General features: G+C 41.1%; 1 protein-coding gene across 10 annotated transcripts in view; it reads left to right on the top strand.

The window, feature by feature from the left end:
* Positions 1–8,526: 8,526 nt before the first annotated feature.
* LDB3 (LIM domain binding 3) overlaps positions 8,527–27,622 on the top strand; it is a 176,387-nt gene continuing 157,291 nt past the window's right edge. For 2 of the 10 annotated variants that reach the window (XM_034435380.2, XM_034435378.2), the window contains exon 1: positions 26,635–26,884. In XM_034435380.2, coding sequence (XP_034291271.2) covers positions 26,792–26,884 — 93 coding nt within the window. In that variant the 5' untranslated portion in view covers positions 26,635–26,791. The other 8 variants (XM_087872270.1, XM_087872271.1, XM_087872269.1 and 5 more) reach the window with 6 other exon arrangements.

Below are 27,622 nucleotides of genomic sequence, written 5' to 3'. Positions count from 1 at the left end.
ATAAAAGTCCTGCATACGTTGTGCCATTCTTTATATTTTAGCAAAAACAGAAGCATGGGAAGTTGACATCTGGTTTCATCATAATTAGTAGCTTCCTTGCTTTGTTAACTTCCATGGCTCTCTGTCTGTCTTGGTCATCGGTTTCCATTTTGCATTGCTGCGTTGCTGGTGCAAAGTTGCAAGCTTAGCAGAATCCGCTCTTCCCCAGACAATGTTCATGTCCTATAAAATAAGAATAATCATACTTACAGATCAGCCACAGTTTTGATAACATTTGGAGGCAACAATGGCTGCGTCCTGTTTTGCACTCGGGTCTTCTGGGCCAAATCCACCCCTTTCGTTACTACATCACAATGGCTTTAGAGGCAGAGAGGAGGGACTGACCCAATGGCGAAATATAATTTTTTTTACTACCGGTTCGGTGGGCGTGGCTTGGTGGGAGTGGCCGGGGAAGGATACTGAAAAATCTCCATTCCCTCCCCACTCCTGGGGGAAGGATATTGCAAAATCTCCATTCCCACCGCACTCTGGGGCCAGCCAGAGGTGGTATTTGCCGGTTCTCCGAACTACGCAAAATTTCCGCTACCAGTTCTCCGAACTATTCAAAATTTCCGCTACCGGTTCTCCAGAACCTGTCAGTACCTACTGGATTTCATCCCTGGACTGGCCCAATTCATGCAGAGAGCTTTTGTGGCTGAGAGAAGACTAGAAACTGGTATCCTGGCTCCTAATCCAACACCTGCCTTTGTTTTACAAATATCTGATCAAAATAACTACTCCTTTTCATAAACTCAAGATCAGTAGAGGAACGTGTTTCTCTGACAGTCATGTAATTATTCTGTTTATGTTCTACATCTGACCTTTGGTGTTTATATTATGGAAGACTACCCATCATATTAGGGAGTCTTTCAACTCCACTTGGCCAAAGTACGGATATTCAATGAACTCAATGAACCAAGAAGGACAAAGGATGGAATATGAAAACACAGTGGACCATCCAACATAGCTGCATTGGTTCAACATGTTCTTTGGGGAGCTGATAATAGATTCAGACAACTGATTCTCTTTGCATTCAAAGCAATCGAAACATTTCAGTTTAGCTCCGATGAGCATCCTGGTCCAGCTGTTCAGCTATACATATGCATAGATTGTTCTTCCTGAATTACCTTAATTGGCTGCTCTTAATAATAGTCCGGGATGGAAATTGTTGATGCAACAACTTGATTTGGTGACAATTCATCACAGTGATTGTGTGCATGTGTGGATTGAAGTAACCACGAAGGAGTGGCAGAGTTCCAGGTATGAATTATGGAGCTCAAAGATCATTATCCTTCTATGGGGTTCTATAATCTTATTTTCATGATCCGATTACCAAGCATCGGCAGTCTGATCTATCAGATCATTTATCAGCGCATCAGACCCAATCTCAGGCCAATATATTTGACTGTCTGAGATGATACGTTCCTATGTGTTATCTTTCACGTACACCAATTCCACATGGAGAGTCCAATGCTTGTGGCAACAATTGGTTTTTTTTGTTTTTTTTTAATTTTATTAATTTTAAAAACATACACACACAGAAAAAGAAAAAATACAAGTAAAACAATACATTACATATACAACATTTAAACTTGGTGTCTTATTTCTTAAGATAGTACATTGGTAAATTACATTTCTCAATATCTCTATCCACATCTCTCCTTATATAACGATATTTTAAAGTTCTATTTTAACTCTAATATGTCTTATTTGGTACACGAGTTAGTTCAAGTTTTAGGGTCATCTTTTATTTTGTTTTCTTTTTCTCCAACCATTGATACCATTTTTCCCAAACCAGGTAGTATTCAGATTCTTCCTTTTCTTGGAGTTCTTTGGTGAGTTTGTCCATCTCGGCACATTCCATTACTTTCGATATTAATTTATCTTGCGTTGGGATTTCTTTTAATTTCCAGTTCTGTGCGAAGATGATTCTCGCTGCGGTCAAAACATGTGTGATTAAATATATTGTTTCTTTTTCGTAATTTTTAGTAAATATACCTAATAAATATGTTTCCGGTCTTAATGGTATTTTTTGTGCTGTTATTTCTTCCAGTTGGGTTTTTATTTTATTCCAAAATTGTTTTGCTTTTGGGCATAACCACCACATGTGGTAATATGTCCCTTTTTGTTTTTTGCATTTCCAACACAGTGGTGAAGTATTGGGGGACATTTTTGAAATCCGTGCTGGGGGGAGATGCCATCTATAAAACATCTTATAGGCATTTTCTTTATATGATACTGATAGTGTCAATTTATTATTAACTTTCCATAATTTTTCCCATTTGGTTAGTTCAATACTATATCCAAAGTTCTTCGCTCATGTGATCATGTTTTCTTTTACTATTTCCTCTTCTAATTTGTATGTAAGTAAAAAATTGTAAATTTTGGTTATTAATTTCTCGTTTGGGCCCAGTAATATTTTATCCAAATCGTTTGGTTCTTTTTGAATTCCATATTTCTCCATGTCTGATTTGTATCTGGATTTTAATTGTAGGTATGGCCACCAGTCAATTTCCACACCTTGTTCTTTTAATTCTTCTCTGGTTTTTAATTTCGCCTCCTCGTTTAAAAGATCTTGATACGTCTTCATTTTATTTGTGTCCATGGTATTTGGATATATTTGTGCTTCCATTGTTGAAATCCACCGTGGGATGCCGTCGTAATGGTTTTTCCTAATTTCAGTCCAAGTCTTTAGTAGTGTGTCTCTTACCATATGCCTTCGGAATTGTTCATGTTTTTTAGGTTTCTCTTCCCATAGATATGCGTGCCATCCTTTCGTCAAATCAAAACCTTCTAATGTTAGTATGCGTTTGTTTTTTAGTTCAATCCACTCTTTGATCCATGTTAATGGATGCTTTGTAATAGATGCTTTGTAGTAGATTTGCCAGTCTGGGAGCCCCATTCCTCCTCTATCTCGTTTATCCTGTAGGTGTTTCAGTTTGACTCGTGCCTTCTTCCCCTGCCAGATATACTTTAATATCATCTTATCCAGATCTCTCCACGTGGAGAGTCCAATGCCTGTGGCAACAATTGTTTTTACTTTAACTTGGACTGAGGATGTGGCATTTTCAACGACCCTCAAGGAAGATGACCCTTATAATGAATGGATCTGTACTTCTGGAGCTCGAGAGTTAGAAGATATTACCCATACATGATTTGAATGTCAATTTTGTAAGAAAGAGAGAAGTCAATATCTTGGACCGTACACTAGATCCTTACATTAAAACAACATATTTCACATGTGCGCAGAATTTTTTTAAAAAAAATCACACATAACACAGCCCTTTATTTGGAATAGAATAACAGAGTTGGAAGGGACCTTGGAGGTCTTCTAGTCCAACCCATTGCTTAGGCAGGAAACCCTAAACACCATTTCAGGCAAATGGTTATCCAACATCTTCTTAAAAACTTCCAGTGTTGGAGCATTCACAACTTCTGGAGGCAAGTTGTTCCACTAGTTAATTGTTCTCACTGTCAGGAAATTTCTCCTTAGTTCTAAGTTGCTTCTCTCCTTGATTAGTTTCCACCCATTACTTCTTGTCCTACCCTCAGGTGCTTTGGAGAATAGCTTAACTCCCTCTTCTTTGTGGCAGCCCCTGAGATATTGGAACACTGCTATCATGTCACCCCAGTCCTTCTTTTCATTAAACTAGACATACCCAGTTCCTGCAACCGTTCTCCGCATGTTTTAGCTTCCAGCCCCCTAATCATCTTTATTGCTCTTCTCTGCACTCTGTACTTCTCTGCACATTTGAGTAAAACAGTTCAGTTGTGATCTGCATATGTGGGTCTAGTTGGGGTATTTTGTGGGGGTAATACCGAAATCTGATTTGCATTCTTTATTCTTTTTATGTAACCTGTTTGTTTTATTCCATCTTTACCCTTAATAACATTCTGTGTTTCATATTCTATATTTTGAAGTGGCCAATTGGGTAATCAACCATAAAGTTACCAATAAAGCTACCTGAGAAAACAGGTGAACCTATGGCCACAGACAATGTACATGACCATGGTAAAGAGTTCAGTATTTCAGTTACCGTTGCTTCTTGCTTATCCACCACCTGAAGAGACAACCTAACTCTGCCCTATTCAAATCTATCAAAAGGATTTCTGCAGGAACCAAGAGGCTATCATTCAAACAGGGGAGTCAAAGAAATTTACAAGTTCCCATTTCTTTTCGTGCTGAGAAAGAGGAGACTAAAATCCTTGGGGACAAAGGACCCTTCCTGAGATAAGAGAGAAAGAGGTGACAAATAGATACATCCTGTAAAAATATGTTGGCAAACAGAAGACTTTGTGACAGGTTGTATGTAGAAGATCCTTCTTATTCCTTGTCAAAAGAAACATTGATTAATTCTGTTCCTGCTGTTTTGACTGCTGGGGTAGCTCTAAAACAAAACTGAAGAAATGAGAAGAACATTTCTACTCTCTGGTTGTTCATATCCACGAGATTCCTGGAAGTTGATTCCTGTGTGATATTTATGAAGACAGTCTCTGCTGTTGGGTTTTGTCTACCACCCGCAGAGCACAACTGTCAAGCATATATGACAGTTGGAAAGGCAAGGAGCTCAGAATTCGCTTAGATACCTCCACAGGGCCTTCATCATCCTGCTACACTGAATGAAAACTCTCCAACTGGTATGGTCATCTAGAAAGGGTGGGTTGATCTGGCCTAACAGTTTTGCATTCCTTAAATGGGTGAAGTCTTGAATAGCAGGAGACAGGTTCTCCAGAATGGGAAGACATGCTGCAGATTTGGGGAGTGTTAGAATGTCAATTTTTGAATTGCCTGCCTAGGACTAGGTCTAATCCAGGGGTCTGCAACCTTAAACACTCAAAAGAGCCATTTGGACCCATTTCCCACAGAAAAGAAAACACCGGGAGCCACAAAACCCTTCTCGTGCCTGACTATTTCTTGAGCGACCACAAAACTAGCATATGTAGTTGAATTAAATGTTCTCTTTTCTTCTGAAACTTCTTTTCTTGGATTTATCCACGGTTGGCCTACCGGGGGTTGAAAAGTTCAATAAATCGTGTGCTGGTAGGTGTCGCACATTGGCGGTTGTGATGCATATTTTGAGTGACAGGGAGCCGCAGCAGAGGGGTGAAAGAGCTACATGTGGCTCCAGAGCCGCAAGTTGCTGATCCCTGGTCTAATCGTAGGTGTACTTGTTGAAAGGATGACTTAATTCAACTCTCATTTTAAAAGTATGAATTATAAAAAAGAAAAAAGAAGAGTTTTCCCCATCCGTTAAATTGAACATGACTCTAAACTGCAGATTCAGTAGAGACACAGACAACCTTATGGTGAGATATTCTATAATTTTCATAATGTTCATCCCTTCATTTAAAGTGGCACATATGGTAATCTGTGAGCTCTTGTTCTCTTGCTTTAGTGAGATGGCTTGAAGGACAAGTCTCACGTGGATAGTGCAATAACAGAGTTTGTTCAGTAGATGGTGTTTGACTTGGTAGATTCAGAGTTTCCTAGTTCTCCTGTTCTTTTGGAGAGAGTTCTACTCTTTTCTTACTTTTGGATTAATGAGAGTTTTCTGAGGCATATCAGTCTGCTCCCATCATTAGTTCTTCTCTCAGCTGGGATGAAATTCATTGGGAAAACTGACAGGCATTGCATCGTGATTGATCTTAATATGTAGCATGCCAGATGCAGAATCAAATCCTTCCTGTATTTTGCCACATACAAACCTGTTCCAAATTCCTAGAGCAGTTTTGGAAATTAGTCCTTTTGGTCTCCTATGTGTTTAATGATTTATAGACAGAATGTTATATTTACAAGAAGGAGGAGGAGGAGGAGGAGGAGGAGGAGGAGGAGGAGGAGGAGGAGGAGGAGAAGAAGAAGAAGAAGAAGAAGAAGAAGAAGAAGAAGAAGAAGAAGAAGAAGAAGAAGAAGAAGAAGAAGAAGAAGAAGAAGAAGAAGAAGAAGAAGAAGAAGAAGAAGAGGAGGAGGAAGAAAACCTTATGGAAAACATAATTTCTTAGTGGGATCTCTCTGTTGCCTAACTACATGATATGGTCACTTTAGAGAGGTCACTTGAAACAGCCTGTGCTCAGTTACTAGGCCCGTGATAGCGAACCTATGGCAGGCATGCCAGAGGTGGCACATAGCACCCTCTCTGTGGGCACGCGAGCTGTCACCCCAGTTCATTGCTGCCGCACATGCGCGCGTGCCTCCCACCAGCCAGCTGTTTCAGGTCTCTGCTGTGCATGCGTGGGGGGCGTGAAGGAGTGCCAGGTGCACATGCATGGGGGGGCAGGGGGGCATGCAGGGGGCACACATGCCTGTGCGGGGGTGATGTGCTTGCACGAGGGGCATGCGTGCATTGCATTTAGGGGGTTCGGGCGTTTTGGGCACTTGGTCAGGAAAAGGTTAGCCATCACTGTACCAGGCTATTGTTTATTCTCAATATACTTTATAATCCTGTTTCTTATTTTCCCCACAACCATCCTGTGAGGTGTATTGGGTTGGACTGAGAGAGAGAGGGACTGTCCCATGGTCATCCATTAGGCTTCATGCGTAATATGGTACTAGAACTCATGATCTCCTGGTTCCTATAAGCCAGCACCTTAATCAAACTGGCAGTCTTACGACGCAAAGAAATTGTAACTCTCTACTACACTGTTCCTCAAATAAATAAAAAAATTGGGGCAGCGGGGGTAGGTGAGTGGGCGGAGAGGCCTATATTTGATCTGTTCCACATGGGTATAATGTAATATTGTTATATATATTATATATATACCTGTTATATTCCATTTATCATGATAGCAATCTTACAAAGCAGCAATATTTTACCTGGAGAAGTTCTGTTTGGAGTATAGGTGTCCAAAACTCTTTGTTGGCTTATTTCTAACACAACTGCTGTCTTAATATTCATTCATTCATTCATTCATTCATTCATTCATTCATTCATTCATTTTGTATATGAATGAATATACAAAATTCATTCAAGCTCATGACTCTGGGCAGTCAACAGTTCTTACAAACAAGATTTCAACAGCACAGAACAAAATTGTAAATACTTTTGGCACTGAAAACAAAATGGCAAGGTCAGCAAAGAATGGAGGCAACTCATTGTTCAAATATCTGGATCGGTTCTTCTAATGAAATTAAAACAGCTGAATGAGATCTCTAAGGATTCCCTTTGCTCTCACCAAGATATCATACTGTCCTCTGGAATTTAGACACAAGACAAAGTGAAAACATGTAGTTCTGTCAAGGAAGCTGGTTAATCCAATCTATCTTTTGCACCAAGGGAGAAGTAGCTTCTGAGTTGCATAGCTAGATGTGGAGTAACTACTTCTTGTTTAGACATTTTTGTTGTTGCCTCTAATATTTTTGACACATTCAATTTTCTTACCATGTTTCTTGCCATGAGTAGCAAAGAAATGCTTCACCCACTGGAAATGCCTCTGTTTCCAGCATGAAGTGTTCAGGGTGTACTGGCTAAGATCCTGATACTATAAAAAGAAGGGCAGCTGTTAGACCATGTCTGTTTTCAAGAGGACTGAAACGGGGGCCTTAACTAGTGAATAACTTTTGCTTCCTAACGTGCGTAAAACAAATTGCTCTAAATCCCTCCCTTGCTTTCTGTGGGGGTGATTCCACAGATCAACGGATCCCAATTAAAATTATTCAACACGGTTGATATTAGGGAATTCTTCTCCCAAATCGTTTCTTTTTATCTGATGCGAAGAGCATTCGTAGGCCTGGAGAAAAACACAGGTGTTCCCTCACACCTGCTTGAGTTGAACATTTCATGGGCTTGTCTTGCCAGGGAGGCATATTTGGGCATCCTTCATGGACCTTTCCCCACCCCCCAACCTCCCCAGCATTGCTGGTTTAAGATTTTGGCCTCCCAGGAGTTCTTCCTTTTCAGAGAAGAGCAACCAAGATGATTAGGGGACTGGAGGCTAAAACATATGAAGAACGGTTGCAGAAACTGGGTATGTCTCATTTAATGAAAAGAAGACATACTACCAGTGTTCCAATATCTCAGGGACTACCATAAAGAAGAGGGAGTCAAGCTATTCTCCAAAGCACTTGAGGGTAAGACAAGAAGCAATGGGTGGAAACTAATCAAGGAGAGAAGCAACCTAGAACTAAGGAGGAATTTCCTGACAATTAGAACAATTGATCAGTGGAACAACTTGCCTGCAGAAGTTGTGAATGCTCCAACAATGGAAGTTTTTAAGAAGATGTTGGATAACCACTTGTCTGAAATGGTGTAGAGTTTCCTGCCTAAGCAAGGGGTTGGACTAGAAGACCTCCAAGGTCCCTTCCAACTCTGTTATTCTGTTCTATTTATTCTATTCATTACTCTTGACTGGAGAGGAGCAATTATTCTCCTGCAGGGCAGTGGCTGCCAAGGGAGGAGAGCCCGGGGGTGGGGGAGAGCTGTGGCTTTAAGGGATCCACCTTAAGGAAACGCCTGCCCTTCCCCTCCCTTGCCCTGAATAGGCAGCGTCACTGGGATAGCAGAGGTCAAGTCAATGTACAGGGGACGCTTAGAAGGAAGCAGAGCTGAAGGCGTGCAGTGCATCTCCCCAGCTTCTTCCAGGTAGAGGACCGGCAGCCCGTTTTTCCTTGCCGCCTGCTATACTAACCCTCTTCCTCCTCCTTCTCCTAACAGACCTCAGTTTCTCTCTCCATCTGACTGTTTCGCACTCTCTGCATGATAAGTGCACTCCGCTGGTGCTTCTCTCTCTCTCACTCTCTCTCTCTCTCCTGCCTGCTTACTCCTTTCTGGCTGCTTGTTGTGTTTCTTCTTACAAAAAGCTTGCTCAGGTTTCTGGCTGGCTTGAGGGGAAGAGATTCAGCCGGTTGTGGAGTTGACTGCAGATCATTGGATGACAAATTCCCCCAGTTTAGCTCTTTATCCTCTCTTTTTTTCCCCCTCTCCCAGACTTAAGTGCCTCCTGCCTCTCCGACACTTAAAACTGCTTTTATATTTACAACACCCTTCCTCACACCCCTTCCCCAACCTGCTGGTTGGTTAAGAGAGAACGAAGGGGGTGATTTTGGGCCCATCCTCAGCACCTTTTTTCATTTTCTCCCTTTCGGTGAAGAAGCCCCGTATCCCCTTTTGTTCAGCTGGAAATAAGTGATAAAATATTCATGACCAGAAGCGTCCCAGAACGGATGAATCACAGACATTGGACAGCATGGACGCTTCCTGCCCAGTCCAGTTTTCTCCATCTTTAGTCCAAAATAGACGCAAAGATCTTGATAGAATCACAGTTTATTTAGGTTAAATCACAAATTCCCAATAGCAGAAAGAGTTGCAGGTACTTGTAGTCTAGATATGGTAGCTTATAATACTTTTGGCAAATCACCAAATAGCTTTATTCTCATTTCTTTGAAACTGCCCAGAACCAAATTCAAAAAACAAGGATTGTGTTTTGTCATTATACCAGAGTGTTACATACTTTAAATTACACATGCCGGATCACAGAAATTAAGTCAATCAATACAGACTTTCTTTAATCCATGGAAGCCAAGTAAAATCTTAAGTGTTATCCAAATATGTCAATCCTCAGATATGCTCCTAAACTTTAACCAAAATACCCAATCCTCCAAATAATTTGTCGACTTTTAATAAAAGTACCTCAAGTACATCATCTCGTACAAAGATTTGAGATTTTTATTTGTTTAAATTGCAAATAATAGATTTTTCTGGTCCCATTCTCTCTTTCCAGCATCCATATGCGCAATATAATTCCATGCCTCAAGGGCAAATATAAGTTTATAAAGAGCTAATATTATCCCTGAGAGCACATTTCATTCATGCAATGGTTTTAATACTGCCAACTTTCACTCTGGACTATGAGAGAGTCTCTCATAGGTAGTATTGCACTAACTCCCATTATACACGAGGTAGCCTTACTATAGAGTGTAAAGGACAAAGAGGAAGAGTAAAATTATCTGCTGTGATTAAGTCACGCACTATTTTTATTTGCCTTTTTAACTAAGAACACTTCCATATACTAAAGCCAACAGATCAGATCCAACTAAACCTTGTCTCTTTAGTAATTTAAGTGATTTGCTGGCATCATGGAGAAATTTTTTCCATTATTGTAATGCAAGTCTCAATTTAGCAATCTCAGAATTTCTGACCCTATAAGCAGCTGCTGTTGGATTTTCACACACACACACATACACACACAGAGCATTACATTTTTAATTTGGCAGCTTTCCTCTAAAACTCATAATCCAACTGAAAAAGAGAAAATGCTTTTCAAGATAGGATGACTATATTTCAAGTTATTCTGAAACTTGCTAGGTATTTATTTATCTACACAATCCATTCCTGGGTACTTTAAAAATTATCTTTTAATGATATTCTCATCAGCCTCTCCAAACTATGATTCTTTGAGGAACGATGCAATATTTAAAAATGTCTTTCATATAAGAGAATTGCAGGTTACTTATATTTTATTTAAAGGTTTTACATTCCCCTCACTCTCTTTATGGCTTGGATGGCTAACTACAATGCTTTAAAATATATATAAGACCATTTTTAAATAAAAATCACAAATCCACAGCTATAACAAGGATGAATATGCACCCTCTAATTTTTTTTCTGAAGCAGTTTTAGCACAAGGGTTATATGGAAAGTCAGAGATGCCTTATTCAGCATTTCTGGCTCCTGGACTGGATTATTTCTGGACCATTTTCACTGTCCATCCCATGAACAGTGTATTTGTAGAGTTGTGAGGTTACTGGTTTATTCTCCAAATCTCTGTCATCTTATGATCAGAAAATAGATGCAAATCTGGGAAATAGCCAATCTTGGACACACAAGGAAGGAGAAATACAGATAAGTATGATCAGAAGTCTAGTGGCTTATAACCCTGAATGTGTGAATTATCACTTCCTGTGGATTAACATGGGGAAGTAGAATAGTTGACCCAAATAATTCCCAAGAAGTCTCAAGCAGAAGTCTTCAAGCTCAGCTTTTATTAGTATTCGGAAAGATAGGAGTTGAGCCATCACAACACCATGCCTCCATCTAAAAGCTGTATCACATGGTCCAGCAAGATGACATTGGTAAGGTATCAAGGAATCCAGAAGCATCATCAGGTCAGTTCTCTGCCTATCATTCTTCCAAGGTAGATCATCCGTCTTCATGATCAAAGACTTTCTCTACTAAATCTAGATCTGAATCCTGTTGGAAGGGTAAAAATCAATGATTTCATCTGAGAGCCATCATCTTCTTTACCACTTTGACCAATTTGATCTAATGGTGAAGGCACCAGGCCAGAAAACGGGAGACAGTGAGTTCTTAGTCCTACTTTAGACATGAAAGCCAGCTGGGTGACTTTGGGCTGATCACCAGGAGATGGTAAGTTATGGTCCTGCCTTAGACATGAAAGCCATCTGGGTAACCTTGGTCCACTCACCCTCTCAGCCCCACCCACTTCACAGGATTGTTGTTCTGCAGAAAATAGGAAGAGGGAGGTATGTTGGATATATTCTCCACTATGAGTTATTTATAAAATAATCAGGTGGGTACAAATAAATGTAAAGAAATAATAAGTACCAGTTACAGCTAACACTAATTAAAATTGGCTGGATCCCAATGTATCTTTCTAGGAAGGTTTCCTAATGATTGCATCAATTATGTAGATTTTCTTCCTCAAAATAGTCCTAACCAGAGAATGAAAGATAATGAATTATAATGGGCCATTTGATATGTGTGGCTGAAGTTCCTTATTTATAGATAACGGAAATCAAAGACTATGATTTATTTAATATTTAAATCTCTTCTCAATCCCTATTTTCCTCTCTGTTTTCAACCTTATAATAAAACTCAACTCTGAAAAAGGGACCTAATTATTCAATCAAAGCCAAATTACTGATTGCATTCTTAAAACTATTAAGAAGTGATCTGAAGGCTTTTAGGGGCAGAAATATATCTTGCCCCTTAAAATACTACCCTGTAACAATGGATTCAGCATTTCAAAGTATTAAACTTGTTTTGGGATTCCTATCTAAGATACTTCCATTCCTTGCTCAGTACAGACAATGGTAGATGGGATTGCATTGATCCCAAAGAAGTCAAATTCGTTGAGTCCCATCTCTTAATCTGATCGCCTTAAGTGTTTTGGATCCCTAAACTACACCAGAACAACAATGTGATTTGGTAAACTTAATTTCTGATCTTTCTCTGGGCATTTTTAGCTTCTTTGAGAGGAAATATGGCACAAATGGTCAATGGTATTCTGTGCCACATCTGATTAAGCTGTGTCCCACTCAGCACTTTCAGGACCCTGGACAATGACCCAGAGGCCTCTTCCTGTGCATGAACTAACTCTGAATTCAACAAAGGACCACAATAGAGGGCAATTGAAAGTGTTGATAGTTTAAGTTCTTGAAGGATCTACGGCTGTTCTTAGACCCTCATGCATGTCTGAGGGACAGAAGAAACTGAGGTAGCAATCTTAGGGTCTAAAGAAAGAGTTGTGTCCTCTTCTTGAGTATATTCAGAAAAGCATAGCAAAATTCTGCCTTAAAGTAGGGAAATTTATGACTCTCAGTGCTGAGTTTTCCTTTGGGTAATGCTGAGCGTCCTAAGTAGAATATATCACAGACACAGCCAACACTTTACACATGGGTATAATAATTTTTCTTCTCCTTAAGGAATCTTGGGACTGTTGTTTTGCGGGAATAGGATCAACAATCACAACTAGAACCTTCTTGGATTTATTGCCTTACTGCAATTCCAATAAATCTCTACAATGAAGCAGGTCTTTTAAACTAGTAGAGGTCCAGAGGTGGGATTCAAAAATTTTAGCAACTGGTTCTCTGCCTGGTTGCTGGGTGGGCGTGGCCATGGTGGGCGTGGCCTACTCGGCCTCCTGCACCATGGTGATGAGGGGGGGGCATTTTCATCCTTCCCAGGCTCTGGGGTCTTTTCTCAAGCCTCCGGGAGGGTGAAAACAGCCTCCTCTGGGGTCTGGAGGCCCTCCGGAGGCCGAAAATGAGCCCATTTACAGACTTCCAGGAGGCCCATTTTTTGCCCTCCCAGAGCCTCCACGCGGGCTCTGAATTTACCTGGCATCCAAAATGGGCTGTGTGGAGACTCCTAGGAGGGGTGGGGTAGGCAGGGCCAGCCATTCCTTGTAACTACCGGTTCGATGAACCAGAGTAAAATTAGCATCTAGTTTTCCCGAACCGATCTGAACCGGCTGAATCCCTCCCCTGTAGAGGTCCTACATTAGTGCAGGTGTGGAGAATGTAGACAATATAGGTTGCGTTCATGCCTATGTTAAGTGTGAGATTTGTTTCTGTTCTTCGCTCTAGTCCAAATTTTACATCTCTACAGTTTGGTTAAGTATTTAAACTTCCTCTATTTCTCTAAGAGGAGATTTCCAAGAATTCTCCAACATTTCATTCATTACAGAAGCATCAGCGCATGAGAGAGGAAAATGAGAAGTCGGAGGGCCTCTCCTTTCATAGTTGTGTTTGATTTATGCTTTCTCAGTTTTGAGAAAAGCCACATCGTTCATTTTAATCTGGACTCTTAAATGGTTGTCAGTAGCTCCATGTTTTATGAAGTTAGTTATCGTTTGCTGTAGGGTATGTATGTTATTTTGATTTGACATCACCTTGATGGCTTCTTCAGAGGAATGCTACACTGTACAAATACTAAAAATAACTCAAAGCATAGAAATTTTAAAAAGAGGATACCTTCTCTTAAGCACTGGTTCTTGCATCCCCAAGGATGCAACTCATTGCGCTTCTCTTGCTCAGAGGCACAGTGATAATGCTAGATCTTCTGATGATACCATGCTGTCCCATTTCTAGCTTATAGAAGAATGCTAAGAAGCTAACTTGTGTTTCTGATAGTTTGAAATGTCCATAGCTTTGGCTGATGGTTGTGGAACTTCTTCAGTTCTTCTCTATGTTCATAGTGGATGGGATTGATAATTTCTGACTTGTTTTAATGGCAGAGGTGGTGGTATGGAAGTCTTACAGGCATTGCTTATTCTTGTTGCCATCTGCTGGTGTACAAGATTTTTTTTCACTCCACATCTGGAAAGCTTAAATGGAGAAAGCTCTGTAGAAAAGAAAAGACATTTCCAAATCTTTCCATAACTAACACTTAATCTTCAAGAGACCTAACTATAACATTAAAAAATTAAACAGTCTATAAGAATACTTAGGAGCCATAATGGAGATTTCACAAGCGAAATAATAGGAAAATGAATAAGACTTAATCTACTGTATGTAGTCCCCTCTTGTTAATAAGAATATATTAGCCTCATTTTCCTCTCCTTTATTCAGCTAAATGTGCAGTTCTCATTTCCTCAAATCTTAAATTGAGGCGATGTTCTTAAGCAGAACTTCTGGGTGATCCTGGGAATAAGTCATGAAGAGTTTCATAGGTGCTTCAAATTGCACCACAAAATAGAAGTTATAGCTCTTGGAGAAAGTGGACATTTTCCCCACAAACACAATCTCAAAAGTCAGCCCCCAGTTAAATGGATTGTCCTTATTCCCAATCCTCTCTAGCCAAGGGCTTCTAGAAGTCTTGGATTTCAGTTAGCCAGCATAGTGAAAAGCTGTGAGTTATCACTCCAACTAATCTAGGACCCCACCCCCACCCCAGAAATAAACCAGACATCCTCCAGGCAGTGTTCAAGTCAGGGGTATTGTATCAGGTCATGGAAACTTTTCATTCTGTGGAAGAAATCAGCTTGTTTTCCCAAGCAATAAATATTTATAATTTTAAATGAGATATCTTGGACTTTGCGAGCTTTATCTAACTTCCATTTGTGCTGTTACCTCAGTTAGAGCTGTTTATATTCTAGGGCAGGAAAAGTTCTAAGTTTGGCAGAAAATCCAGAGAAAGGAGGAGAAAAATGTAGAATTCACACTTCATTTACAAAACCCTCCTTTGCTCCTCGTATTATCTCACACTACACTTCCTCCATGCACATTCGCTACCCATAATTACGTGTAAGAAAGAATCGCAGAATACAGAGTGAAGGGACCTTGGAGATCATCTAATCCAACCCCCTACTCAAGCAGGAGACCCTCAATCAAATTGTCAGACAAATGGCAGTCTGAAAGTTTTGAAACCTGGAGAAATCTTCATGCACCTTGTTCTTTTCTTTCAGGATTAGGGAAAAAACTATTTTTTCCAGATGTGGCTACAGCTGGCCAGCGAAGGATGCTGGGCAGGGGTGGGTTCTACTTACCTTTACTACCAGTTCGCAACGGGACCGTGCGCTCACAGCATGCGCAGAAACTTCCTGATGACATCTGGGTCGGTGGGCGGGGCCTCCTGCCTGTTTTACTACCAGTTCTTGTGAATTGGTCCTAAAGAGCCTGAGTGGCGTAGGAGGCTAATGCCTCCTAAGGCAGCATTTAGCATCCAGCTGCCTGCAATTACTGCGAGTTCAATTCTCACCAGGCTCAAGGTTGACTCAGCCTTCCATCCTTTCTAAGGTGGGTAAATTGAGGACCCGGTTTGTGGGGGCAATAAGCTGACTTTGTATAAATATACAAAAGTATGAAGGCTATTGCTTAATGCACTGTAAGCCGCCCTGAGTCTCCGGAGAAGGGTGGCATATAAATCAAATTTAAAAAAAAATGGGGGCAACCCACCACTGATGCTGGGAGTTGTAGTCCACCAACTATAAATTTTTAAGAAGATGATGGATAACCATTTGTCTGAAGTGGTGTAGGGTTTCCTGCCTGGGCAGGGGGTTGGACTAGAAGACCTCCAAGGTCCCTTCCAACTCTGTTATTCTATTCGATTCTAACACCAGGATCCAGGGTGCATCAACCATGCAGAGGTTGATAAAGAATACCTTCCCATGTTCCTCACCACTGAACTGCTAAACTGGAAAACCTGACCAATTTCAACCCAGAAAGAATAAAATAGGTTTTAGTGGAAATTTATCACTGGCTTTTCTCACAAACAAAACAGGATCTTATAGTCCTAAAAGGCCATGCCTAGAGTTAGTGTACACCAGTGGTGGGTTTCAATTTTTTTTACTACCGGTTCTGTGGGTGTGGCTTGGTGGGCGTGGCATGGCATGGCTTGGTGAGCGTGGCTTGGTGGATGTGGCATGGGAAGGATACTGTAAAATCTCCATTCCCACCCCACTCCGGGGAAAGATACTGCAAAATCCCCATTTCCTCCCGATCAGCTGGGACTTGGGAGGCAGAGAATAGATGGGGGCGGGGCCAGTCAGAATTTTTACTACCAGTTCTCCGAACTACTCAAAATTTCCCCTACCGTTCTCTAGAACTGGTCAGAACCTGCTGAAACCCACCTCTGGTGTGCATACTGCCTGGGGCTGGGGAAAGAACACCCTTAAGAGCAAACCATGTGCAGAGAGAAGACCAATCTCTGTTCTTTGTGGCACAATTACTCCAGTGAGATCAATAGCACTCATAACACATCAAAGGCACTGAGGCGTGTATGTAATGTAGAAGTTTTTAACCTCTGCAACTTCAAGGAGTAGCACCTGGACTTACAACAAGGCTCCCACATCCCTGAATTCAGCACTGACTTGCTCTGAGGAAGCTCTAGCTAACAAACTGTACTCAACGAGTAGTCCTTAATGGTACTACAGCTACATGGAGGGAAGTAAGCAGTGGGGTACCACAAGGTTCTGTCCTAGGCCTAGTATTCTTCAATATCTTCATAAACAACTTAGATGAGGGAATAGAAGGGGAACATGCCAAATTTGCAGATTTATTTTATTTATTTATTTTATTGAATTTCTATACCGCCCTTCTCCCGAAGGACTCAGGGCGGTGTACAGCCAAAAATAAAACCATGACAATATAAAAATTAAAAGCAATTTAAAACAATTAAATAAATTGGCCAAAAAACTCTAATAAAACAACCCATTAAAATAGTAAAATGTTATTATTATTTAGGCCGATGATATTATTTAGGCAGATAATATTAAACTGGAAGGAATAGCTAACACCCTAGATCAGGGGTGTGAAAATTTCATTGACGGCCGCATCAGGACTGTGGTTGGCCTTGAGGGGGGGGTCGGCTGACTGGGTGGGTATGACCAACTGGCTGGGCATGGCCAGTTTGATGCCACTCCCCAATCTGCTGGCATCTTCGCACTGGGTAGATCGGGCCGAAGCCATGCTGGCCCGATGTTTTCTTTTCACATTGGGTAAACTGGGCCAAAGTGATGCAGGCCAGCCCCTTACATTTTCCAGGACGACCCTGTGGGCCAGATCCAGCCCACGGGCCTTGTGTTTGACACCCCTGCCCTAGATGATAGGCTCAAGATCCAGATAGATCTTGACAGTCTTGGAAACTGGGCCCTATCTAACAAAATGAAATTCAGTGTAGAGAAAAGTAAAGTCTTACACTTAGGCAAGAAAAACCAAAATTACACATATAGACTGGGTGAAACCAGGCTTAATAGCAGTGACTGTGAGAGGGATCTTGGAGTCTTAGTGGACAACCAATTAAATATGAGCCAACAGTGTGCGGCGGCAGCCAAAAAAGCCAGTGCAATCCTAAATTGCATTAGGAGAGGGATACAATCAAGTTCAAATGAGGTATCAATACCCCTCTATAAAGCCCTAGTAAGACTACACCTAGAGTACTGCATCCAGTTTTGGTCACCACACTATAAAAAAAATGTTGAGATTCTAGAAAAAGTGCAGAGAAGAGCAACCAAGATGATTAGGGGACTGGAGGCTAAAACATATGATGAATGGTTACAGGAAGTGGGCATGGCTAGTCCAGTGAAGAGAAGGACCAGGGGAGACATGGTAACAGTGTTCCAATATTTGAGGGGCTGCCACAGAGATGAAGGAGTCAAGCTATTTTCCAAGGCACCTGTTCACCGCCCTGAGTCCTTCGGGAGTAGGGTGGTATATAAATTTAATAAAACATAAAACATAAACACCTGAACGCCAGACAACGGATGGAAACTGACGAAGGAGAGATTCAACCTAGAAATAAGGAGAAATTTCCTGACAGTGAGAACAATCAACCAATGGAACAGAAGTTGCCTTCAGAAGTTGTGAGAGCTTCATCCCTGGAGGCTTTCAAGAAGAGATTGGACTGCCATCTGTCAGAAATGGTGTAGGGTCTGCTGGGCATGGGAGGGGGGTTGGACTAGATGACCTACAAGGTCCCTTCCAACTCTCTTAATCTGTAACCTAAGTAGGGTTACCACTCCAGACCTCCTCAGCTGTGAATGTGTTCCAGTGTGGTGACAAAGTTGGCGCTGGTTTCTAGAGGATGATGATGTTTCTATTCTAAGATGTTACCTTGAGCCGATCATTCCTTCCTGCGCATTCCAGTCCTGGCCCTGGGGAAAGGCTGCTATTAACATTCCAGAAACTTCTTTCTTCCTCGGGCCATTTTTAGTCACGGCCCCAAAGAGTGAAATTCCCTGGGACAGCAGTCATTTCGGTGTCTGCTTGGGAGAGAGAATCTCATCCCGTTTCCTGAAATTTTGTTCAAAAGATGCGGCTTCCAGTGTTTTGAATTTAAATTTTAAAAGCCAATTCAATCCTAGGCTGCTGTAACAGAGGGGTAGAATCAAGATCATGTGAAATGCTTGTACCGCTTTACAAAGCCTTAGTAAGACCACACTTGGAATATTGCATCCAAGTTCTGGCCACTGCAATATAAAAAAGATGTTAATATGCAGAGAAGAGCAACAAGAAGGATTAGAGGGCTGCAACCCTAAAACACACAAAGAATGATTACAGGAACTGGTTTTTGTTGTTAGTTGCGAAGTCGTGTCCGACCTATCACGTCCCCATGGACAATGTTCCTCCAGGCCTTCCTGTCCTCTACCATCAGGGGTGAAATGCTCCCGGTTCGGACCGGATCGCCCGATCTGGTAGCAATGGTGGCTGGTGGTTCGGAGAACCGGTAGCAAAAATTCCTGCTCCCCCCCCCATGCCCAGCTGAGCCGCGTGATCATCAGAGGCTGTTTTTTTTTTTTACTTTAAAAGCATTTTTTCCTGCAACCTCTTTGGCTGAAAAAAATGCTTTTAAAAGTAAAGAAAAAAGCCTCTGATGATCGCGCAGCTCAGCTGGGACCATCAGAGGCTTTTAAAAGCATTTTTTTCTGCAACCTCTTCAGCCAAAGAGGTTGTAGGAAAAAAAATGCCTTTAAAAGCCTCTGGCGATCCCAGCTGAATTGCCTGATCGTCAGAGGCTTCTAAAAGCATTTTTTTCTGCAACCTCTTAAAGTTGTAGAAAAAATGCTTTTAAAAGTAAAAAAATAAAAAAGTTGCCCACGCCCACCCAGTCACATTACCCCACCACCAAGCCATGCCCACAGAACTGGTAGTAACAAATTTTACATTTCATCACTCTCTACCATCCCCCGGAGTTCATTTAAGGTCATGCCGACTGCTTCAGTGACTCCATCCAGACACCTCTTTCTCTGTCGTCCCCTTCTTCTTTTGCCCTCAATCGTTCCCAGCATTAAGCTCTTCTCCAGGGAGTCCTTCCTTCTCATTAGGTGGCCAAAGTATTTGAATTTCATCTTCAGGATCTGGCCTTCTAAAGAGCAGTCAGGGTTGATCTCCTCTAGGACTGACTGGTTTGATCACCTTGCAGTCCAAGGGACCTGCAAGAGTCTTCTCCAGCACCATCGTTCAAAGGCCTCAATTCTTTGGCGCTCAACCTTCCTTATGGTCCAACCTTCACAGCCATCCATTGCAACTGGGAAAACTATAGCCTTGACTATACGCACTTTTGTTGGCAGGGTGATGTCTCTGCTTTTTAGTATGCTGTCTAGCTTTGCCATAGCTTTCCTCCCCAGGATCAAGCATCTTTTAATTTCTTGGCTGCAGTCCCCATCTGCGTTGATCTTGGAGCCCAGGAAAATAAAATCTGTCACTACCTCCATTTCTTCCCCACCTATTTGCCAGGAATTGAGAGGGCCAAATTCCACGATCTTAGTTTTCTTAATGTTGAGTTTCAAGCCAACTTTTGCACTCTCCTCCTTCACCCACATTAAGAGGCTCTTTAATTCCTCTTCACTTTCTGCCATTAGAGTGGTATCATCTGCATATCTGAGGTTGTTGATATTTCTCCCGGCAATCTTAATAGGAACTGGTTATATCTAGTCTAGTGAAAAGAAGGACTGGGGGAGGCAGGATAGCAGTGTTCCAATATTTCAGGGGCTCCTACAAAGAGGAGGGGTCAAACTATTTTCCAAAGCATCAAAAGGCAAGACAAGAAACAATAGATGAAAACTACCCAAGGAGAGAAGCAACCAAGAAGTAAGGAGAAATATTCTAACAGTGAGAGCAATCAACCAGTGGAATGTCTTGCCTTCAGAAACTGTGGATGCTCCATCACTGGAGGCTTTTAAGAAGAGATTAGACAGCCATTTGTCTGAAATGGTATAGCCAAGCAGGGGGTTGGACCAGGGGTGAAATCTAAAAATTTTCGCTACCAGTTCTGTGGGCGTGGCTTAATTAGTGGGTGGGGCTTGGTGGTCAGGTGACTGGGTGGGCATGGCTTGTTGGTCAGGTGGGCGTGGCCAAGTCAACATCACTTCTTTGCCCTTTTTTAACCTACAAAACACAACACAACACAACTGGCTCACCCACAAGGTAAAAGCATCTGTGCTAGACCCAAAATGGCCCCTGCAACAAGCAGGAACCTCACACAGCCACAAAAAGCCCAAAAAAACAACTTTCACACTTTACACACACAACACAACACAACTGGCTCACCCACAATGTAAAAGCAGCTGTGCTAGACCCAAAATGGCCCCTGCAACAAGCAGGAACCTTGCACAGCCACAAAAAGTCCAAAAAACCAACTTTCACACTTTACACACTCAAAATTCCACATACAGCTTTGTGAGATTTTGTGTGTTTGTGGAGTTAGAGTGAAACACTACAAAAACACACAAAATCTCAGAAAGCTGCACAAATATTATTTTATTTTATTTTTATTTTTATATAAAAGCAGCTAAATTTAAAACTTCCTAAACTTTAAATGGCTAGGTCTAAAAAAAGAACAACTAAAAAAACCCCAATTAACTATTTTTTTTAAAGCTCCCAAAGGGGAAAAAAACTTACAGGCAGGCAGGCAGGCAGATAGAGCTGCTCACCGATGAGCTTGATTGCAGGCAGGGAGATTCAGTTGCTTGCTGATGCAATGGATTGCAGGGATTACAGCAAGCGAAGCAAGGCAGACGTGCGAAGGTAAGCAAGCTGGAGGCTGGGGGAGGGGAAGGGATTTTTGCTACCAGTTCTCCGAACTGCCAGCTGCCATTGCTACCTACCCGCCCAAGCCGGTCCGAACCGGGAGCATTTCACCCCTGGGTTGGACTAGAAGATCTTCTGGGTCCCTTCCGACTCTATTATTCTATAATTATTCTACAAATTCTTTTTCCCTTGGCTTAAAAGGAAAATCTGAAACTGTGAAGAAAGCAGTAATTATGGAAAAACTAGAATTTTACCCACAGTGTCTTCTGATGGCTTTTCACACATGATGAAATATCAGGGCTATAAATGTAGGTTCTTAGGCAAAATTCAGGCCCATAACTCTAATATTATCCTTACCCAGCATCATAAACATTGGGGTCTATTGCAGTATGAAGCATCAGAAGCTAAACTGAAATAAATAAGATGTTGCTACCTTTAGAGTTAGGGGCTCGGTGGCTCAGTGGCTAAGACGCTGAGCTTGTTGATCGAAAGGTTGGCAGTTCAGCAGTTCAAATCCCTAGTGCCACATAATAGAGTGAGCTCCCGTTACTTGTCCCAGCTTCTGCTAACCTAGCAGTTCGAAAGCACACAAAAAATGCAAGTAGAAAAATAGGGACCACCTTTGGTGGGAAGGTAACAGCGTTCCATGAGCCTTTGGCGTTGAGTCATGCCGGCCACATGACCACAGAGACGTCTTCGGACAGTGCTGGCTCTTCAGCTTTGAAATGGAGATGAACACCGCCCCCTAGAGTCGGGAACGACTAGCACATATGTGCAAGGGGAACCTTTACCTTTATATTTAAGGAAGGTACAGGCAGACCTCCACTTACAACAGTTCATTAAATGACCATTCGAAGTCACTACGGCATTGGAAAAAAGGGACTTACAATTGTTTTTCATGTGTGTGACCATTGTAGCATCCCCATGGTCACGTGAGCAAAATTCAGAATGCTTGGCAACTGGCATGTATTTATGACGGTTGCGGTGTCTTGGGGGTCACGTGATCCCCCCTTTTGCAACCTTCCGATGATCAAAGTCAATGGAGAAGCCAGATTCACTTAACCACCGGGTTGCTAACATAAAAACTTCAGTGATACACTTAACAACGGTGGCAAGACAGGGCCAACGTCACTTGGCAACTGTCTCACTTAGCACTGGAAACTTTGGCTCAAATATAGTCCTAAGTCAAGGGCTACCTGAATAGTTTTGAAAGTGATGGTCTGGTGAATTTGTACTTTATTGTGCTGGACACATTTGGATTCGATAGGATGTTCTGGATAAGATTAGAGCCTTGGTAGTACAGTGGTTTAAAGCACCCTGTTATTAACACAGCTGCCTGCAATTTCTGCAGGTTCGAATCTTACCAGGCTCAAGGTTGATTCAGCCTTCCATCCTTTCTAAGGTAGGTAAATTGAGGACCCAGCTTGTGGGGGCAATAAGCTGACTTTGTATAAATATACAAAAGTATGAAGGCTATTGCTTAACGCATTGTAAGCCGCCCTGAGTCTCTGGAGAAGGGCGGCATATAAATCAAATTAAAAAAAAAAAGAAGATAGAAATAGCACTTCCTGGTGGGACAAATGCCAAGTTTTTAATCTCTGTTGAAATAAGAAGGCTTAGTAAAGTAATCCACCTCCAAGTAAAGCTGCCTTTTGCAATTGACTGACGGAGATTTTGCCAATGCTGATGGCGTTCAAGTGGTATAGTGGTATTATTATTTTGAAATTATTATTGCCATCCTCACCATAGGGCTTCCGATAGACCTCTCAACCATTCTCGATAGCATCGGTTGTGGCCTTATCTTTTTTGGGTTGTCTCATTGAATTGAGAAAGAGAGGTGTTCCTTTTCTCTTAACGTCTTCATGAAACCACTGGAGGACATGCTTTCTGGAGACCCAGAGTCATTTCTTAAGCTTTGAATGCTGCGGAAGACCAAATGCATGCAATTAATCTACATTAATTAATGCAGAATTAGACCAATGATCAGGACAGCTTAGAGGTCCGAGATTTCCTCTTGAAAAATCAGTTCTTTTTTTTGGAGGTGGGCGTGAACTTTACGGTGCCATCAAAAAATGTAAGAACCTTTGCCCATTAAATTAAATGCATCTCTATGTATGCCCATGTTTGCCTTTCAAAATATCATTTTTAATTGTCTCTTTTTTTTTGCTATGATTCCAGTGCCTTTTTTTTAAAGAAAACAAACACTTCCTGATAATTTTATTATAATTTTGAATGCTTCAGCATTGAACATCATTGTGAGTTTCAGAAGGCAGTAACAAAACAAATATAAAATGGGCCTGCCAATTTTTTATTTATTTTTTGCCATTTGGACCTCTCCTTCTCCTTTTCTATTTCCTGTATCAAGCCAGTTTCTAATTCTCAAATGACACATTCTAACTCTGTTGCAGCAAACATTTATATTTTTAATGACTGTTCATGAGTTCATGTACATTTTCTGAGATTATGTACTTCGCATGACTAAGCAGCCAGAGTTATTGTGTGCTTCTCTCATTTGTCTGTTGCTAGATCTGTTTAATTTCTGCAGGAAATAAAAGTCCATTCGCAATGCACACAGCGTAAAACTGTTTTATTTTAACATTTTAATTAGTCTGTGCCAAAGGAACCAAATCATTTCAGCAGTTTGTATTCAAAACCATTAGGAAAAATTATGTTCCTTAAAAACAACACGTAGAAACAGACTGACACTTTTGAGGAAAATAGCTGGATTTTTTTTTAAATGTGGGTTTTTTTTAAAGTACATTTTATGGTTTTTCCCAATTTGCAATCACAATTGCAATTTAGAAACCCAAAATTGTGATTTATTTATTTATTTATTTATTTATTTATTTATTTATTTATTTATTCGATTTATATGCCGCCCTTCTCCGGAGACTCAGGGCGGCTTACAATACGTTAAGCAACAGCTTTCATACTTTTGTATATACCTGCTTAGTGGGGCTTTTGGCCCCTCCTAAGCGGTGTTCTTTTTTTATACAAAGTCATTTTATTGCCCCCACAATCCGGGTCCTCATTTTATCTACCTTGGAAGGATGGAAGGCTGAGTCAACCTTGAGCCTGGTGAGATTCGAACTCGCAGTAATTGCAGGCAGCTGGCAGCTAAGTGCTACTTTAACTGCACTTTAGTCCGTTGCGCCACCAAGGCTCTTCCTAACATACAAAAGAATGGTTGAGTCTTATCTAGTTGATATTCTACAGTTATCAGACTGGTAAGAATTCAGCTTTAATTACAAACTTAGGAAAATATACTAATATAGCTAGAACAAGTAAGTAAAATACTAAATTAGGGTAACAGAATAACAGAACAGATAACAGGAACAGTAATAATAACAGGAACAAAATAACAGTTGGAAGGGACCTTGAAGGTCTTCTAGTCCAACCTCATGCTCAAGCAGGTGATCCTATACCGTTCTGGACAAATGGCTGTCCAATTTCTTCTTAAAAGCCTCCACTGAGGGAGTACTCAAAACTTCTGAAGGCCAGCTGCTGAATTGTTCTAATTGTCAAGAAATTGGTTCCATTACCCTGTTTCCCCCAAAATGAGACATCCCCAGATAATAAGCCCAATCGGGCTTTTGAGCACATGGCAATAAGGCCAAGCGCTTATTTCAGGGTTCAAAAAAATATAAGTCAGGGTCTTATTTTCGAGGAAACACGGTACTTCTCGTCCTGCTTTCAGATGCTTTGGAAAACAGCTTGACCCCCTCCTCTCTGTGGCAGCCCCTCAAATATTGGAAGATTGCTATCATGTCTCCCCTGGTCTTTCTCTTCACTAGACTAGCCATGCCCAGTTCCTGCACCCGTTCATTGTATGTTTTAGTCTCCAGTCCCCTAATCATCCTGGTTGCTCTTCTCTGCACTTTTTCCAGAGTCTCAACATCTTTTTTATAGTAGTGACCAAGAAAAACCAACACTTTTTTTTTCAGTGTACAAGTTTATAAGACATTGATCTGCCATTCTGGTTTTCTTAGTTATCAACCAGCTGAATATGAGCTAATACAGATAATATTTCAGCTGATGATAAATAACAATTGATATTCAGCTGTATAGCCTTTTTCTGGAATATAACATTATCCTTCATTGATTGGTCTGTGGCCAAAATTCTATCTTGTAGTAGTAAATTTCATTTGGGATGAATGAGGATGAGTTTCTTGGTGCTTTCTCGTCTTCTCAGTGGGGTTATGCCTTCCTTCCTTCCTTCCTTCTTCCTCCCTCCCTCCCTCCCTCCCTCTCTTTTTCTAAGGAGAGGGATCTCATATTGTTATCTCTCTCCAACTTTTTGAATGTGAAAGCTAAAACCACCACAGAGCCATCCCTATGGAGTCATTTAATCTCTGGATGTGAAAGGGTTTGTTAACAATCATCCATGCTTAGAATACAGTTGACCAAAGGAATTAGTTTAACCTTTGCAAAACTGGATCTGTTAAGGCTAAATATAACCCCACTCCACCTCAGTTGGCACACTTAAGGCACAGTTAAGGGTGTTGGGAGAGAAATCTGCACATATATACCTCTATTAAACTAAAAGGTATTCTTAGTAGATATTTGAAAAAAAAATGAACTCATTTTTTTCAGTATCAAAGAAATCATTGTGGAGAGCTACCCATTTGATGTGGAGAGCTTTAAATCTGAAGAGACAGGAGCTTTCTCTGATTATCTAGAAGTCTAAGTCCCTACTCATCCTCTTTGCAAACATGGGAGTAGGAATAGGAGTAGGAGTAGGAGGAGAAGAAGGAGAAGGAGAAGGAGAAGAATCAATAATTAATTACATTGCTATAGTAATATAATTTACCAATTCAGGCTAGTTATGTTTTAAGCTGGCAAATATTTCTTCCTTATCTACGTATTACTCCTTAGAAAAACTTAAAACAAGAATAACTTACTAACACCAAACCAATTTGCATAAAATTGTACTGAGTGAAAATGATGATAGATAGATAGATAGATAGATAGATAGATAGATAGATAGATAGATACTGTGTATATGTGCATAAAACTGTCAAATGGACAATATATATATTGATATACATAAAACTCATTGGGTGCATCCTGAGGGAATCAGGCAACGCACAAACCAGAACCTTACAGTGAAAGAAGCTCCTTTAAACTCCTATTTTTAACTCGCCCTTAAAATAAGCTGCTCTTTTATCTTAGAAAAGTGGCTTTGAGCCTGAACAAGGGAAACCGAGGCGCTTCGGAAAGGTCTGTTCACCTCCCCGGGGCTCTATATTAGACTTCTGAGTCACAGAGGTTTTGCATAGCTGGTGTTGGGTTACCAGCCATGTATGGCCTCTTCGTCAGGGATATCAGTATCTGTATTATAAGTGCTATCTATTCTTAGATGACACTTCGGCTGGACTGACCAGGCAAGAGACAAAAAGGAGTATTATTTTGTGCTTTAATCGGATAGAAGTGGGTGGGGAAAAGAGCGCTCCTTTTTAAAAAAAAACAAAAACAAGACATACCCACCTGTATCCCACCTCTCTGTTTCGCAGAGCCCCGGGGGTTTTCCTGGCGTAAAGGAGAGATAAAATGTCCTTCAGTGTGACTCTCAATGGATCTGGACCATGGGGCTTCCGTCTGCAAGGAGGGAAGGACTTCAACATGCCTTTGACCATCTCCAGGGTAAGGACAAGATACTCAAAAAGTTTTTTTTTTCCTTGAGATTTGGGGGTTTGGACTTTTATGGGTTTGGACTGGAGGGAACTGGCCAGGGCAGGAGGGGTGATGAGATTCCCGGACATGTATTTTTTATTTTTTTAAAAAAAATGGCAGAGTCTTGCAGAGTGAAAAGTACTATAATGACAAGGAAGGGGACTTACATGCTGCTCTTCTGCCTTGTCTAATTCATAGGCAACAAGAATAGCTCGCGTATATAAAGTTGTGACAGTGGGAGTCATTTTTGTGGCAGCTGGTTGAAAAGCTTCCTCTGGGCTTATTCTCCCAACAATTCTCCCATCTATTAAGTGGATGAAAGTGACTCAAATCCATATGAGTTTTTGGTGGTCTCTTCTTCTCCTTCTTTTTCTCCTTCTTTTTCTCCTTCTCCCCCTCTCTCTCCCTCTCCCCGTCCTCCTTCTTCCTCTCCATCTTCAAACTTAATTTTCTTTTAGTGCTGCCTTATCTAGAATTAAAAAATGAAAGGAAATGGTGGCGAGGGGCAGGATGGTCATGATCATTCATGTTTTTTATTATTATTTATTTATAAATCATATTTATACAGCCACTCACCATCAAGTGAGTCTGTACAGCGTGTTTGCCCATATTTATTAATTAATTAATTAATTAATTAATTTAATTAATAATTAATAAATATTTGATCAATAGGCTCTCAACATCCCCTCTGGCAAATGGGCTGGATTT

Source organism: Pantherophis guttatus, chromosome 6, assembly GCF_059756535.1.
Source record: "Pantherophis guttatus breed Tessera chromosome 6, ASM5975653v1, whole genome shotgun sequence".
NCBI lineage: Eukaryota > Metazoa > Chordata > Lepidosauria > Squamata > Colubridae > Pantherophis > Pantherophis guttatus.
The sequence above is the reverse complement of the archived record's forward strand: the minus strand, read 5'-3'. Positions and strand labels throughout refer to the sequence as shown.